Source organism: Geospiza fortis, unplaced genomic scaffold (assembly GCF_000277835.1).
Source record: "Geospiza fortis unplaced genomic scaffold, GeoFor_1.0 scaffold317, whole genome shotgun sequence".
In the NCBI taxonomy this organism is placed as follows: Eukaryota; Metazoa; Chordata; class Aves; order Passeriformes; family Thraupidae; genus Geospiza; species Geospiza fortis.
The window spans coordinates 2,126,830-2,141,597 of NW_005054398.1; the positions used below are offsets into that span (position 1 = coordinate 2,126,830).

At 56.1% G+C, this 14,768-nt stretch overlaps 2 protein-coding genes across 2 annotated transcripts; one reads left to right on the top strand and one right to left on the bottom strand.

Annotated features, from left to right (window-relative positions):
* Positions 1-3,073: 3,073 nt before the first annotated feature.
* PATL2 (PAT1 homolog 2) lies at positions 3,074-8,316 on the bottom strand. Its single transcript, XM_031061034.1, is given in 18 exon segments — positions 3,074-3,230; positions 3,307-3,404; positions 3,482-3,622; positions 3,899-4,058; positions 4,303-4,445; positions 4,596-4,640; positions 4,919-5,019; positions 5,100-5,214; positions 5,329-5,467; positions 5,548-5,619; positions 5,738-5,892; positions 6,092-6,178; positions 6,295-6,462; positions 6,847-6,912; positions 7,021-7,089; positions 7,209-7,504; positions 7,629-7,731; positions 8,164-8,316. Coding segments are annotated over 18 exon segments (2,268 nt in total).
* Positions 8,315-12,815, top strand: B2M (beta-2-microglobulin). Its single transcript, XM_005425924.3, has 4 exons — positions 8,315-8,390; positions 10,605-10,883; positions 11,346-11,381; positions 12,557-12,815. The coding sequence occupies exons 1-3, from the start codon at positions 8,315-8,317 to the stop codon at positions 11,357-11,359; spliced, it is 369 nt and encodes a 122-aa protein (XP_005425981.3). The 3' UTR covers positions 11,360-11,381; positions 12,557-12,815.
* The last annotated feature ends 1,953 nt before the right edge of the window (positions 12,816-14,768 follow it).

The window sequence follows — 14,768 nt, forward strand, 5'->3', positions numbered from 1 at the left end:
CGGAGGGAGGAGCGCGGGGAGCTCAGGGCGCCCCGTGCCCGCAGCGCCCCGGCACTGATCCCCTGTCCTCTCCACAGCCCGGGGAGTGCTCCCGTATGGCCCAGAACACGCCAGGCTGAGCCCCTTCCCACCCCCCACACGAAAACATCGCAGGGTGAGCACTGTGCCCTGAAGCTGTCCCAGAATGAGCCCCATAACCTAGAGATGTCCCAGCATGAACTCCATACAAAGTCCAGGACATCCCAGAATGAGCCATACGCCACTCCAGATGTCGCAGGATGAGCCACCGACCTTGAAGATGTCCCAGGATGAGCCATATTGGCCCCCAGGATGTTCCAGGATAAGCCCCAGACCCTGACGATGGCACAGCATGAACCCCATCTATTCACCAAGACATCCCAGGATGAGCCTAAACCACTTAAGTTATCCCAGGATGAGTCATTTACTCACCATGATTTTGCAGAATGAGCCTCAGACCTTAAAAATGCCCAGAATGCACCCTACACCCCACCGAGACATCCCTGGATGAGACCCATACCCTTCAAAGCACCTCAAGATAAGTCCTATCCCACCAAAACCATCCCAGGATAAGCCTCATTCCCTGGAGGTAGACCAGGACGAGCCCTATAAGACCCCAGAACAGCCCAGGATGAGCCCCATACCCTGAAGATGCCCTAGGATGAAGCCCATACACCTACCAAAGCCTCCCAGGATGAGCTCCATAACCTCAAGACATCCCAGGATTAACCCCACACTCCCACAGGACATGTCCAGATAACCCCCAAGACATCCCACACCACACACCTTGAAGGATTATCCTCATACAACACCCACATACAGCCCTGGATGAGCCCCACACACCCCAAAGCATTCCAGGGTGAGCCCCACACACCCCCCTTTGCCCCCAGGACAGTGACAGCCCATAGTCATGGGTCACCACCACGCTGTGGGGCCAGCAATGCTCTCAGGAGAGCACCAGGAGGAGCTGGGCAGGTGAGACCCCCTAAACTTCCATCAGCTCTGGATTAAGGGAGAGCATCCAGATGCAGCTGAAGGATCTGGGGGTCCCTGACCTGCAAGACCCCTCCTGAGCTGGATTCATTCCTGGTGCTGCCCATGGAGAGGGTCTGTTCCTCCAGGTGGGAAGCACTGGGTGCTATGGGAGAGTAACAGAGATGGCTTTTGCTTCTTTTCCCTCAGCTTTCTCCTGCAATGGAGCAGCAAAATCCAGCAGAGATCTCCAACCTTCCATGCTAGAGAACCTGGTGTAGCACACATGTGCAGCCAGGTCACACTTTCATCCTTCATCCACGCTGGCACTCAGGCAAGGAGCAAACAGAAAACAGAACACAGCTTATCTTTATCTGAAGGACTCGCCGGTGTCCTCCCCAGCTCCTGCTATCAATGAGCAGCTGCTAATTCCCTCCTGCCTGAAATTCTCCCTGGGATTTGCAACAGCAAGGTCTGTTCTTTCACTGGCAGGTGAGACCTCACACTGGATTCTCCCCAGATTGCCTCAGTGGGGTTGGAAGGAGGGGCTCACCCCATGGAGAGCCTGCAGTGTCACTCTTTTGAAGAGGATGGCTAGGAATGAACAGAGCTGTCCCAGAAAACTCCCTAAGGATAAAGCATGAGGAGCACATACATCCTTTAGGCTGAGCAGGAGAGGCAGCAGCAGGAGATAGAGCTGCCAGGAGGATTGGGAGGTCCTGCCAGTGGACTTTGCACTCTCTGAAGGAGAAGAAACTGAGCTACCTTGATAAGAAGTGGAGATAAATCCCACCTGAGCCCGCACAGCCTTATTCTCTGTAAATTCTCCCTTTGGCCCCTAAAGGATGCCATTTTAAAGGAATGGTTTTATCCACTCAGGGTCAGAGCCTGGGCAGTCTGAGGATGAGACAACTTTCTGCTGCAAATCTCTTTTGAGTACACACCAGGCTTTGGGTGTCAGGTTTAGGCCTCTGGGTGGGCGGAGGTGGCCCAGTGCCAGCTCTCCCACAGGATCAGGGGAAATCCCACCATAAAACCAGGCAGGAGCTACCAAGATTCCCACAGTGGGCGCAGACATTGCACACACTCAGCCTCAGATACAAAAGTGAGGATCATCTTGGGGGGGATCAGAATTGCTTAGGAAGATGCCTCAAGGTACTTCCAACTGGAACACTTCAAACTAAACAGCCTTTGGGAGCTCATTGGAGACAAGAGAGGCTTTATTACCCACCCACATATGTTTAAGACCTCCCCACGTGTGCATCAATCTCTATTTCCCTATCAGGACAAGCTCTGACTTACCTTCCCCACCACATCCCTTCTTTTCCAGCCCATTCAACTCCCTGTGTGCTCAGGTGTGTGATCTGATCCCCTCTCCAAGCACTCCTTTCTCCTCCTCAATCCTCTGAGCATCCCTCCCTTCTCCTTGCCTTTTGCCAGATCCCTGTCCCAGGCCAGGGGTCTCCCTGCCCAGCAATGCCCATGGGACCACCGTCCATCCAACATCAGCTGCCCCAGGAGCCAGAGGAGCTCGTTCATCACCTTTTTATTTTATTTCAAGCACTGTACAGAATGTGCCATAGACAAAATCCCCCCCCAGGTGCTCCCAGTGCCCCTGTGCCCTGCCTCAGCCCCTGCCATGACCCAGCACCCACCACTGCCAGGGGGGAGGCCAAAATAAGTTACACCACTCACCCCCGTGCTCCGGGGCACCGAACAGGGTGGCATCGCATCGCTGCCAGCCCTGCCGCTGCCCGTGTCACCCAGAGTGCCCTGCACCAGGGTCAGTGTCGGCTCCCAAAGCCGCGGCCTCGGGCCCTGCCCATTCCCGGCTGCAGACCCCACCCCCGCCCCCGGGGCTCAGCAGAGCATGTCGGCCTCGGTGGGCAGCGGGGAGCACCTGCAGGAAAGGCTGGAATTGGAGTGTCAGGGTGCTGATCTGCCCCAAAGAAACAGCAGCAAAGGCAGCAGGATCAGCTCAGCCCAGCAGACACCTGGAGATAATTCCGAGGGGGGATGGAAGCAGTGAGCCCCAGTGCTCTCTGCTCCTGGGGGATCCCCAGCAGGGCCATTCCAGCAGTACTCACTCAGCCATCTTGGCTGCCAGGTGGTAAACTGTCTGCTTGTCCAGGTAGCGGCAGAAGAGCAGGACAAGGTTGCTGGGCAAGAAGAGAGGCTCGGCCAGCGAGGCTGTGGGTAGGCGTGACAGCTCCTGGGACATCAGGTACACCGTGTCCGTCCTGGGGACACCAGCACAGGGGGTGAGCACCCCAGGGAGCAGTGACAGACCCTCCCCCAGCTCACCCCGGCCCTCACCAGGCCTCGAAGTCCCCTCTGCACGGCTTCAGCGGCGTGTGTGAGGACAGCAGCCTCTCTCCATGGCTCAGCAGGGAGTAGAGCAAGGAGATGCCAAACTGCAGGAGAGCACCAGGAGTGTCACAGCCAGCAGCAGTGGCACCCCAGGGACACAGCCAGGCTCAGGGCCAAGTACCTGGTTCTTCAAGGCCATGGTGAGGGGGAGCTCCGAAGACTCAGGCAGAGGCCGGGTGAGCTCCTGCAGGACCTCGATGAGTTTGCTGAAGGTCATCTCACCCACCACCTCATTCAACGGGCTGTAGAGCAGGGGGAGAGACTGGGCAGGGCAGAGGGGAGAGCAGGAATCTGAGATCCTTTGACCTGTCACAGCCACACCCCCATCCCAGCACTTGGAGGGGAGGGTCACTGCCACCAGGACTGCTGGTGGCTGACTCCTGGAGACCTTCTCCTCCCCATGGATGGGAAGGGGCTCCTGTTTCATGCTAACCCCACAAGGCAGGCCCCCCTCATTGCCCAGGGTGCCACCCCCAGCAAGAACAGAGGAGGAAGGAGACAGCCCAGGTCATCCCTGCCCTGGGCTGGAGGTGCTTGCCTCATCCAGCATGTCCTTCTTCATGAGGAAGGGCAGGTGGTAGGTGATTGCCAGCAGGATCTTCTCCCTCTGCTCTCCAATCAGGTGGGGCAGCAGCCGGGCCATGAGCTTCTTGCCCTTCCGCACACACAGCAGTTGCAGGAACTCATCTTCTGCCTCCCTGGGAACAAAGGTTCCATTGGCACAAAGCCCAAGGGACCTGGAGCATCTCTGTCCATCCAAAAGGAGCAGCATCAGCTCCACTGGAGGACAAGGTTCACAGGCAGGGTCAGCACAGGCTGCAGTGACAGGATGGAAGGAAGGACCCAATCCTCCTGTGACCCAGACCTGCTCATCAGTGACCATCTCAGATCCAGAGGACCAGGACATGCTGCCTGCTCCCCTTTCCCACAGCACAGACTCACTCTTCACTGCTGCAAGCCCTGATTTTCAAGGCTTGGTAGATACTCTCCACTTTTTGGCTCTTCTGCTCCTGTTTCTGGGGCTGTTGCTCCCCCAGGGACATTTTCTGTTGCACCTCCTCTACTTCCAGCAGCTGCAGGAAGAGCTGGAGAAATGACACAGGGTAAGGAGGAAGTTTGGACATCTTCTACCAACTGGCTGTCCAGGACCCTGCCTAGGTAGACATCCCCTTAGAGAAATCCCTGGATGAAAACAGAAAACCATGCTGGCCTTCCTCAAATCACCACTCGCTCACCTTCTCGATCCTGTGCAGCGCCCGCAGCCGGTGGGTCCCTGCAGCCTTTGGGAGGGTAGAAAGGAAGGCACAAAGGTTACAGCCATCCCCAGACACTGCCACTAGCCCAGCATTGGGCCAGCTGCTCCCTGGGGATCAGAGGTGACTTCAGGATACAGAGCAGTCCCATGGGGAAGACATGGCCAGAGCCCAATCCCACCCCTTGGCCAGGCACAAAATGCTAGTGCTGAGGTGGTACCTCCTCCAAATGTGCTGCTGGGCAACTCCTAAAGCAGCATTCCTGGCAATTCAGGCCCCAACCAGCCCAGCTTCCCTTCACCTGCCTCCTCCTCCACGAGGGCGTGGTGCACAGCATCGATGGCCCGGCGAGGGCTGTAGCAGGTGGACACGGTGACCTGGCCCAGCGAGCCCGCGATGCGCACCACTGCGGAACAGCAGGAACACGGTGACACCACATCCCAGAACAGCTCACCCAGCCCCCCAACACCTGCCACAGCCCCTCACCAGAGTCATAGGTCTCCACTTTTTGGATGAACGGCGTGACCAGCTTGGGGGGCTTGTTGCGCCTGCCCAGGAGCTCCTCCTCCGCCTGTTTGCGCTCCAGCCGGTGGTAGTAGGTCTGTAACAACAGGAGAAGCCAGGAGTCCCCTCCACCAGTCCTGAAGGGTTTCTCCAGCTCCCAAAGCCCCACCCTGAGGGGAACAAGCCGCAGGTGCTGCCAGCAGGAGCTCACCTGGTAGTAGTAGTCATCATCTATATTCTCACTCTGCAGCTGCATCATCTCCACCTTGACAACCCAGTCCTTCTCCTTGGAAGTCATCAGCCCAGCATAAGGGTCCACCTTCCGAGACCACAGCTTCTTGGGGGAGACACTGGCACAGGAGAAGAACTCAGCCCACTGTGCCCACCAGAGCCCCCCTGCCCTGCACCCTGAAGACCCCCATACCTCTGCACCTGCCTGCCCTGCTGCTGCATCAGGATGCGCTGGTGCTGGGGGTGCAGCTGGGTCATGTGGCTGGGTGTGCTGCAGGGGACACCAGACAGGGGTCAAGGGGGGGTTTTGGGACACCTCCAGAGTGAGGTGACCCCCAGCTGCTTTGTAGGACCCCTCCAGTCCCACCCCAACGTCGCACTCCTGCTACCTGAAGTTCAGCTGGCCCATGGCTGAGGGGCTGAAGAAGACAGCAGGGTCCAAAGAAGAGGCCACGGGCCTGAAGTGCACACCCAGGGGCTGTGGTGGGCTGCCCACGGTGGGGGAGCCAGGCTGGAAAGGGCTCGGGGGCGCAAACCCTGCTGTCTGAGAGGGAGAGAGGGGATAAAGGGGCTGAGCCTTCCCCTCTGAGCACCCCAGAGGGCTCAGCCAGCTCTGTGCTGGCTTCTGGCTCCCATCCCTCTGGCAAAGTGCTACCCACAGACACCACCACTGTCCCCATCCCCTGCCACTCCAGGGCCACCTCGGTGGGGCCGTGGCAGTGGCTCAGAGCCCACCACCTTACCTGGCTGGGACTGAAGAGTGCAGGGGGTCTGCAAGCGGGCGGGAAGGGCTGAGGAGAGCACGGCGAGCGAGGAGATACCAGGGGTGCCTGGTGCAGAGCAGGAGACAGGAGGTGTCACTCAGACAAGCCTGTCCTCGAGGCTGCACCTCCCAAGAGGGGAGGCAGAGAAAGAAGGGATGCAAGAGCACCCCCAAACCTGTTACCTGCTGGAGAAAGCACTGGGGGAAAGGCTTGGGGGACATCAATCTTAAGTCAGGGCACTTGAGCTGGGAGGGGCCCCCATAGCCCCTCTGCACAGGAGAGCCAAGGAAGTCGAGAGCCATGTTGGTAGATGGTGGAGGTCTCTCCAGGACCTGGACGATGGCTTTATCCTGTGGGGAGGAGGCAGCAGCAGGTGGGAACAGGGCACAGCTGGGAACAGTTTAGCTCCCTCAGCAATAGTTAGCTCACTAAAACCTTTGGTCACTGCTCAACCAAGACCAGCTAGGCTCCCATCCTCATAGTGTGCAGCAGCTGAAGACCCATGGGAACACCCAGCATGGGGGTCCCAGTCCCCCCCAACCTCAACAACTTTGCCTTCAAACCCAGGCTCTGCTTTGAGGGGGCACTCACAGCCGTGGCACCCAAGACATATCTGTCCACCTCCAGAGCCATTTGGAGATGCCCCAGGTGTCCCAAATTCCCTGTGAGACCCTTGTTCCAGAGTACTGGGGAGCCCTCAGCCACTCCCTGGAGGCCTGGCTGGAGGTACCCACCTCCAGCATGAGGTGGCGAGGGACACTGCCAGGGCAGGAGCCCCACGCCGTGGGATCCGTCGCCAGCTGGAAAACAGGGAGATGCTGGCATGAGCCAAGTGAACAGGAGGAGAGAGCAGGGGACACCACAGGAGCCACCCTGCCTCATCACCACATGGGTGGGGACATTTTTACCATGTCCTCCTTGTCAAACTCTTCCCAGCAAGTCCCAAGCCCGCTGTCCAGCACTGCCGAGTCCTGGCTCTGCAAGGAAAGGGGAGTTAAAGGTCTGCCTCCCTGCCCCAGTGCCCTCTGTGGGGCAGGACCCACAGGTGTGGGGATGGAGGGGGAGCAGCAGGACCCCCTGTCTGCTCACACATCACCTCCAGCGTGGGTTTGCTCCGCACAGCTCTCATCACTGCTGGGTCTCCCAGTTCACCGGGCTCCTCAAAGCACTCCTGATCTTCCTCCTCTTCCTCAGTCCCCAGCTCCTCTACCTCTTCCTCCAACTGAGAGTTAACCTGCTCCATCTCTGGCTCCATCCCACCTTCCTCCTCGGCCAGCTCCTCCAGCTGCTCAGTTGCTCTTCCAGTTGCCTCTACCAGGGCTTTGGCCACCTCAGGGCTTATCTCTGGTACCACCAGGAGTTTTGGGACATCCTCCTCCGTGGAGTCTCGGTCTTAGAGGGGGGAAGCAGCGCACAGCAGGGCGGGTGAACGCCTTGGCAGTGCCCACCGGGGTGCCTGCTCCCCCCCAGTGCTGGCAGGTCTCTCCAGCACCAGGACTCTCCCCTGAGGTCTTACCTAACCCAAAAGTCATCTCGTTGTACAGGTCGAGCTCCTCATCCTCCTCAGCCATCTCTTCCAGCAGAAGTGCATCTTCCACCAGCAGAAAATCCTCGATAATCTGAATTTGGAAGCAGCAGATTCCTCTCTAAGGGAGAGGTAACCCTAGCATACTCCTAAAGTGGGGGGCACCCAACCTCCCCCTCACTCTACTGCTGGTGCCAGGCAACCCCCAGGGCTCCCAGATGGAAAGGGGAAAAGCAGGAGCCAGCGGCAGTGCCAGCGAGGACAGGACCCGCAGCTCAGCCCACGGCTGTGCCGGCACCAGCGACCGCCGGCACGGAACGGCACCAGCGCGGCTGGGCTGGGACACCTTTCGGCTTCAGAGTGAACACCCGCTACGAGAGCATCCCACCAGCACCTCCGCGGCAGAGTCTGCTCCGAGACCGACCGCGCCGGGGAGCGCCAGCCCCGGAGAACGAGCACCGCAGAGGGAGCGGGACGCCGGGAGGCAGCAGCGGGCAGGGGGTAGCGGAGCAGGGCAGGCACTCACAACGCGCTCGCCGCCCTCCGCCATCCCGCGGTGCTGCCTCCTCCCGCTCACCCACCCTCCGTCCGTCCCGGGTCCCCGTACGGGGCCACAGTGCCCCCGCCGCCCCTTTTATGGGCCGCCCCGCCTCCCCGGCATGCGCCTGCCGTACAGCATGGCGGCCCCCAGCGGCGCCCTGCGCCTGCGCACTGCGCTGCACCGGGAGCCGGGGGAGCAGTGGCGATGGAGGGGTTCGGTGGCCGCAGCTGCGGCTCTCGGGGCGCAGGACAGCCCAGCCCGGCTTTCCTCGCTGCTCCCACCGTGCTGTTCTCAGAGTTGATATCCCTCTGAGGAGTTATGGAAAACTGCTGGGATGTGCTCTGAATGTTCTGGTAGGTAACACCGAGCACAGGTGTCAACACTAACACTATATAAATGTCTGCATCCCACAAAGCATAGCGGGTTGCCCTTATCCCCCTGAATTATCCCCCTGAATACCCGGAGCACCTTGGTCATGTCACCCACTCCCAAATAATTCTGCTAATAAAAGCAGAAATGTCCCCAAAGTGGAAGGTTTGGCTACTCTAACCGAATCACTGTGGCTTTTAATAAACATCACATGGAAGAGTTGTGCTCCTCTTTACTGGGAAATTCCGACAGGTGGTGTGGGTTAGAGCCATTGCCAGGGATTCACATCCCAAAGGGCCCATGGAAAGGATCCATGTCCTGCCATCGCCGAGGCGAGGGGAGCGTTCACGTGGGCAGAGCCAGATTCACCCCTGGGACAGCTGCACCGGGCTGGTGACTCCTGCTGTGGTGACCCTAACAACAACTCTGCCACCAACGGAGCACTCAGGGATTATTTCTGCTGGAGCCCTGAGATCCCTGATAAGGCTCTGGCCGCAGCTGCATCTGTTTATCCCACACTGAGGAAAACATTGAGTGTTTTCAGCTGCGTGGCTGGCACTGCTCACTGAGCAGCCAGCAAACCCAGCAGGAGCTGGGCCAGTGGGAACTGATAACCAGTGTTTTCAAGATTTTCCTTTGCTTGGCCTCTCCTGATTTACCTGCTGCCTTTGGGGGGTTCACCATACATGCTTTATTAATTTAATTTGTGTTTTAATGAGATACATTAAGAAGTCCTAAAGGGTCTTAGTGTTTTGGTACTTAGACCATGCTGCTGTTTTCTCCCCACTAGCAGTGACTTGACTTCCCTTTATTTTCCAAGCAGCACTACTGGGACACTCAGTGCCATTCCTAGCCTTGCTGGGCTTTGGTGCTCACAGTTCTTCTGGAGGAGGCACCAGAAAACCTGGTTCTTTGGTGTTAGAATTCTCATGTTTTATGTCAGGGAGTCTCTGCTGTGCTCCACAACAGTCAATTTGCCACCCTGCAGCTGCTGGAATGAGACATACCACACAGGTTTTGAAAGAAGTTAAAAAAGGAAGGTGGATGGCTTGCTCCACCACAAGCTGTTGGTGTAATACCAGCCCTGGATGCAAAATCTTCTGCAAGAGGTGACTTTTACCCCCTTTTAGATTGGAAAAGCTCTCTGTGACTATCGAGTCAAAGCATTCCTCCAGCACTGATGAGGCCACCGCTAACCCACGTCCCCAAGTGCCACATCCACAGGGTTTTTAAATCCCTGAAGGGATGAGGATTCCACCACTGCCCTGGCAGCCTGTGGCAAGGCTGGACAGCCCTTTCAGAGAGTAACTTTTCTCTAAGATCCAGTCTAAACCTTTCCTGCTGCTACTTGAAGCTGCTTCCTCTTGTCCTCTCCTTTGTTCCCTGGGGGTGGAGCACAACCCCACCTGGCTGCCCCCTTCTGTCAGGGAATAGTAGAGAAAGAAGGTCCTCCGAGCCTCCTTTTCTCCAGGCTGAGCCCTTCCAGCTCTCTCAGCTGCTCCTGGTGCTCCAGCCCCTTCTCCAGTTCTGTTCCTTTCCCTGGACACGCTGCAGCCCCTCAATGTCCTTCTTGGAGGGAAAGACGCAGAACTGACCCCAGGATTTGGGGTGTGGCCTCACCAGTGCCCAGCACATGTGGCCACACTGGGGCTGGTCCCGAGCAGGTGCCATTGCCCACCCGGGCTCACGTCCAGTCGCTGTTGCCCGCTGACGCCCGGGGGTCCCTGCCCGGCTTTGTCCCCCCACCCAGCGCGGAACTGAAAGCGAAAGCGCTTCCACGCTGGCTCGCACAACCCCAGAGCTCCCGTTCTACCTGGAAACTGATGACGTAGAGGCCGCTCCGCGCCACGATTGGCCGTGGCTTCCGGAGGCTATAAAAGGCGGAGTGCGGGCAGGGACGGGCCATTCCGCGAAACGGCGAGGGTCGTGACGGGGGTGAGGGGCTGCGGGGTCCCGGCGGGTCCGGGTCACTGTGCCCGGGTGGGTGGGCGAATGTTGGCATCGAGGCGATGTCCGCGGCAGTCCCGCTTCTCACGCGCCCTCGCCCCTCTCTCCAGAGGCGCCGAAGGTGGAAGTGTACGCCCGTTCGCGTGCCGAGGAGGGAAAGGCGAACACTCTCCACTGCTTTGTCACTGGCTTTCACCCACCCAAGATTGACATCGAACTCCTGAAGAACGGGGTGCCCATGCCCGGCGTCACCTACGGGGACTTGTCCTTCAACGACAAGTGGCAGTTCCAGCGCCTGGTCTATGCGCCCTTCACCCCCACAACGGAGGATATCTTCTCTTGTAGGGTGGCTCATTCCACCATGCCGGAGGCACGGGATTACAAATGGGGTATGCTGTGCCTTCCCTCCTGCCTGCTGGAGCTCTTTGCTTTATATCCGTGCTGTCTCTGTTCCTTTTCCTGGGAAGCAAAGTGTAATGGAGCGGGGTTTGAAGGTCTTGTGTTAGAGGTAGAAAGCTAACTTGGTTTTAGCTGAAAAGGCTGTTACACGTGCTTTTAAAGGATTCAGGGAGGACACGCGCTGGTGTTAATCCACAGGGGTTTGGTGATGCCGTGTCACCCGATTTCTGCCTTGGTGAATTTAACTAGAAGGCAATGGGTCATGCAGTGAATTTTTGCTTTATGTTGTGTGAGTATAAAGAAGGGCTGATGGTGTTGACCTAGCCTCAGCTACAGCTGAAGGCAACTCTGGTTGCCACACTGGGGCTGTTTCTGGGGGGCACCTTGTGGGGAGTGGGGACAGGGAGTGACATTAGCCCCCAGGTCTAACGCTCTGCACTTCCTTCCTGCAGAACCAGACTTCTGAGCTGCGTCTGGGATAATCCGTGGTGAGTTATTCCATGCTGTGTGCTGTGCTGGTAAGGGAAACAGGGACCCATTTCTGTAGGGAGGGGGGGTTTGAGAAGCTGAGGAACAGAAGCAGCCACACCTAAAAAATAGATCACACCAAAAAACCTCTTCCCACACCCTTTCTGCCCACTATTTTGGTCTGGTTTTGGCCATCCCGTGCCTACAAGAGTCCTTTTCTCCTAAAAAAGGAGAACTTTGAAGAAAATCTTCCCTGCATGTCGTTGCTGTGTCAGCTAGATATCGCAGAGAGTTGTCGCAGGTCCCTCACAGCTCCCTCAGGCCCCGAGTGCTGTTTCCTGTCAGGGCAGGAGCAGGAAGTCACTGTACCCAAGGTCCCTGTGCCTCAGGGCAGGTGGCAGGCTGGTTAACCAGCACCCTGTGGGATTTATGAGGCACAAACCAGAAAACCCAGAAACACTTTGGGCTTTATTCACCAGTGTCTCAGTCTGAGGGCTCCAAGTTCTTCAAACTATCTGCGTGTAACTGATCTGGATGTAGCAATGGGGAAATTCCATTTTAACACTTGATAGGGAAAAGAAACTGAATACATGGCTCAGCTGATGTAACCCTGGTTGAAACAGCTAAATTATGTGCCCTGTTAGAGGCTGGATAATGAGTAACTGTTCCTGGGACAAGCCTTGACAGGACCCTTATATGAAATGGCCCAGTTCCTGCAGAGCTATAAAAAGTTGTATACAGTCACTCCTCTGGTCTGTCACTCACCTTTGGGCAGTGGGGGTGTGAGCCTGGCCCCAAGGCAGGGTCTGGATGTGCTGTGCTCACACAGCACCACGGTTTGGGTTGGTGGGACACTGGTGAGGGATGCCACGTCTGGCTGGAGGGGGGACGTGGGTGACTTCACTGCGGTCTGCGGACAGGGATTTACTGAGCTGCCATGGAAAGAGTTGAGAGCAGGACAAACTCCTCCCTGGGGTGGAGAACAAGATCCTCTTGACTTGTTGAACTCTGAACTCCACCAAGGAGGGGACAGAAAAGCATTTTCTGCAGGATTTTTACCTGAATCTCACTGGAAGGTGGTTCTGCAGGGATGCTGCAGTCAGACTGCTCTGAGGAAACTGGTTTTTAGTCCTAAAATAATTGCAGTTGAAGGTGTCACTAAAGTGACTGATGTCAATCTACTTTCTCCATGCAGATTTGAGACATTCTTCTTGCAAGTCAGAGTCTTCTCAAGCTTCTGTCCATTCTTCATCATAGCCACAAGACTGATGAACTTCCTTTCCAAAATTCACTAATAAGCCTTGTTAGAAATATCACTTTAGCCACAGCATCAAGGGAGCTCTGCAGGCTTTTGAGTTAAAAATTTTACTGCTTAAAAAATAATGGTAACTTTTCACTGCTCAAAATTTTACAGGATTTTTATCCTTTAATAAACTGCTAGCCCTTAAAATGTTTCTTCAGAGTCATTTGACAAGCTGATTTCACAGGCTCCGATGGCCTCTGGGTTGTGGGTGAATATGTAGCCTTGGTGGCATGATGGGCAGTTGTGCTTTTTTTATCCCACTGAGAAGATGCAAGATCACTTTTCCATCAGTAAAAGAGTATTAAAGATTTTTTTGCTGGTGTGGTATCTGCCTGACTGGAGGCTCCTGTGTGGCTCTGAAGGGAAGGCACAAGCTTTAAAAAGGGATGAAGAACCCTGGGGACACAGGGTGGGACACAGAAGGAGCAATGGCAGGGAATGGTGCTCAATCTAATGGGGAGAATTCTGGCAGATGCATCTTGGAGTGTGTGGTGTAAAGCTGAGCCTGGGGGAAGCAGATGTGTGTGTTGGTGAATTTCAGTTCTGGTTCTCTCTGTGCTGGAGCCGATGGAGAAGTTGAGGCCAGTGCTCTGTTACACTGTGGGGGATTCACACTACCCAAAACCAATGCTGCTGCCATCAGCTCACTTTTATTTTATGAAGAAATCAGAATGATTGCTTGAGGAATATTGTATCCAAATGGATTTAACCAGGATCACTTGTATGGGATCAAGGGTTCCTGGTGACTCAGAGGATCCCATGTCTCTTCTTGGGTAAATTAAGATTTGCTGTGATGGTGTCACAGAACATACACTGGAGATTTTTGATAGATAGATATTGTCTTGTTCCATAGCTATTTTCATTATAGCCAGTTTTTTTGTTAGGGATTTGGCAAAGCCAGGCTGTTGCACGTCCAGCACCCACATGGTGGATTGCTGAGGGGCAGGGGCCCATTATGGGGATCCCTTTGGGTTCATCAGAGGGGTGTTCAAGGCAGGACAGGCGGGGCTGTCATGGCGGGGGGGTTGTGCACAGTGCTCGTGTCAGCACGGGACAGCCGGACACAGCTCAGCCTGCAGCACCAGATGCACTCAGGCAGCCCCAGCAGTGCTCCCTGTGTGAGAGAAGGTGGCCTGGGAGAGGGGAAAAGGTTTCAGCTTCTCTCCCAGAGACCCCAGTGGAGCAGCACTGGGTGCTGTATAAGTCCAAGGAGCTGTGGAACATGTCCTGGCCTCCTCCCCTGGATCATGAAGGGCCACCAAAGTGCTTTCCACCACCTCAGCTCCACCTTTCCTATCCTCAAGAGCACCAGAATAATTGCTGGGTAACCACTCCACCAAGAGAGCTTCACCCTAATTAAGAAAGGAGCGGAGACAACTGCAGAAACTGAAGATTCAGTGGAGGCAATGTGAAGTGACCCTGTCTCCAAAGGACACATCATCATCTTCAAGCACTGGGAAGATCTGCCCTGATTGTATCTGTGGGATTTTTCTGTCCCTACTTAAGAAACATTTTGATGGTTTACTCAAAAAATCCCCTGCCTGTGGGAGAACAACGCGTGACCACATCAGAGGCTGATTTCCTTTAACTGTGGATTTCAGGACCATGTCCAGAAATACCTTCTCAGTTTTATCCAGCTTCCTTGGGGTTTTGAGGTACTCGGGATCTTGCTGCGCTGCTGCTGCTGGCAACAGCTCCCAGGGGATGGGTTATGCTGAGGGATATCTTGGGAAGCTTCGAGCATCAAACAAGCCTCATTTGTGCTTTATGAAACAAAAGCAATTTTTCTGCAAGCAGTTTCTGGAATCAGGAAAATGCAAGGGTTTTTCTGAGAAAAGTCCTAGGAAAACAAGGATCGAGTCCAACTCCTAACTCTGCACGGGACACCCCAAAGCGCCGCCCTGTGCCTCAGAGTGTTGTCCAAGTGCCCTTTGAGCTCTGTCACGCTTGGGGCTGCCCTGGGCAGCTGTTCCAGTGCCCGCCCATGCTGTGGGGGAAGAACCTTTCCCTAATATCCAGTTTAAAGCTCTCTGGCGCAGCTTTAGCCGTTCTCCCTCTTGCCGGGTTTTCCCACCACCGCTTCCCCTCACAGCCGCTCCCCCCC

Bases quoted from the DNA above. Each gene is read 5' to 3' on its own strand.
- B2M (XM_005425924.3), top strand. From the start codon at position 8,315: ATGGCGGCCCCCAGCGGCGCCCTGCGCCTGCGCACTGCGCTGCACCGG. The intron at 8,391-10,604 runs GTTCGGTGGCCG...CCCTCTCTCCAG, and splicing joins GGAGCAGTGGCGATGGAGGG to AGGCGCCGAAGGTGGAAGTG.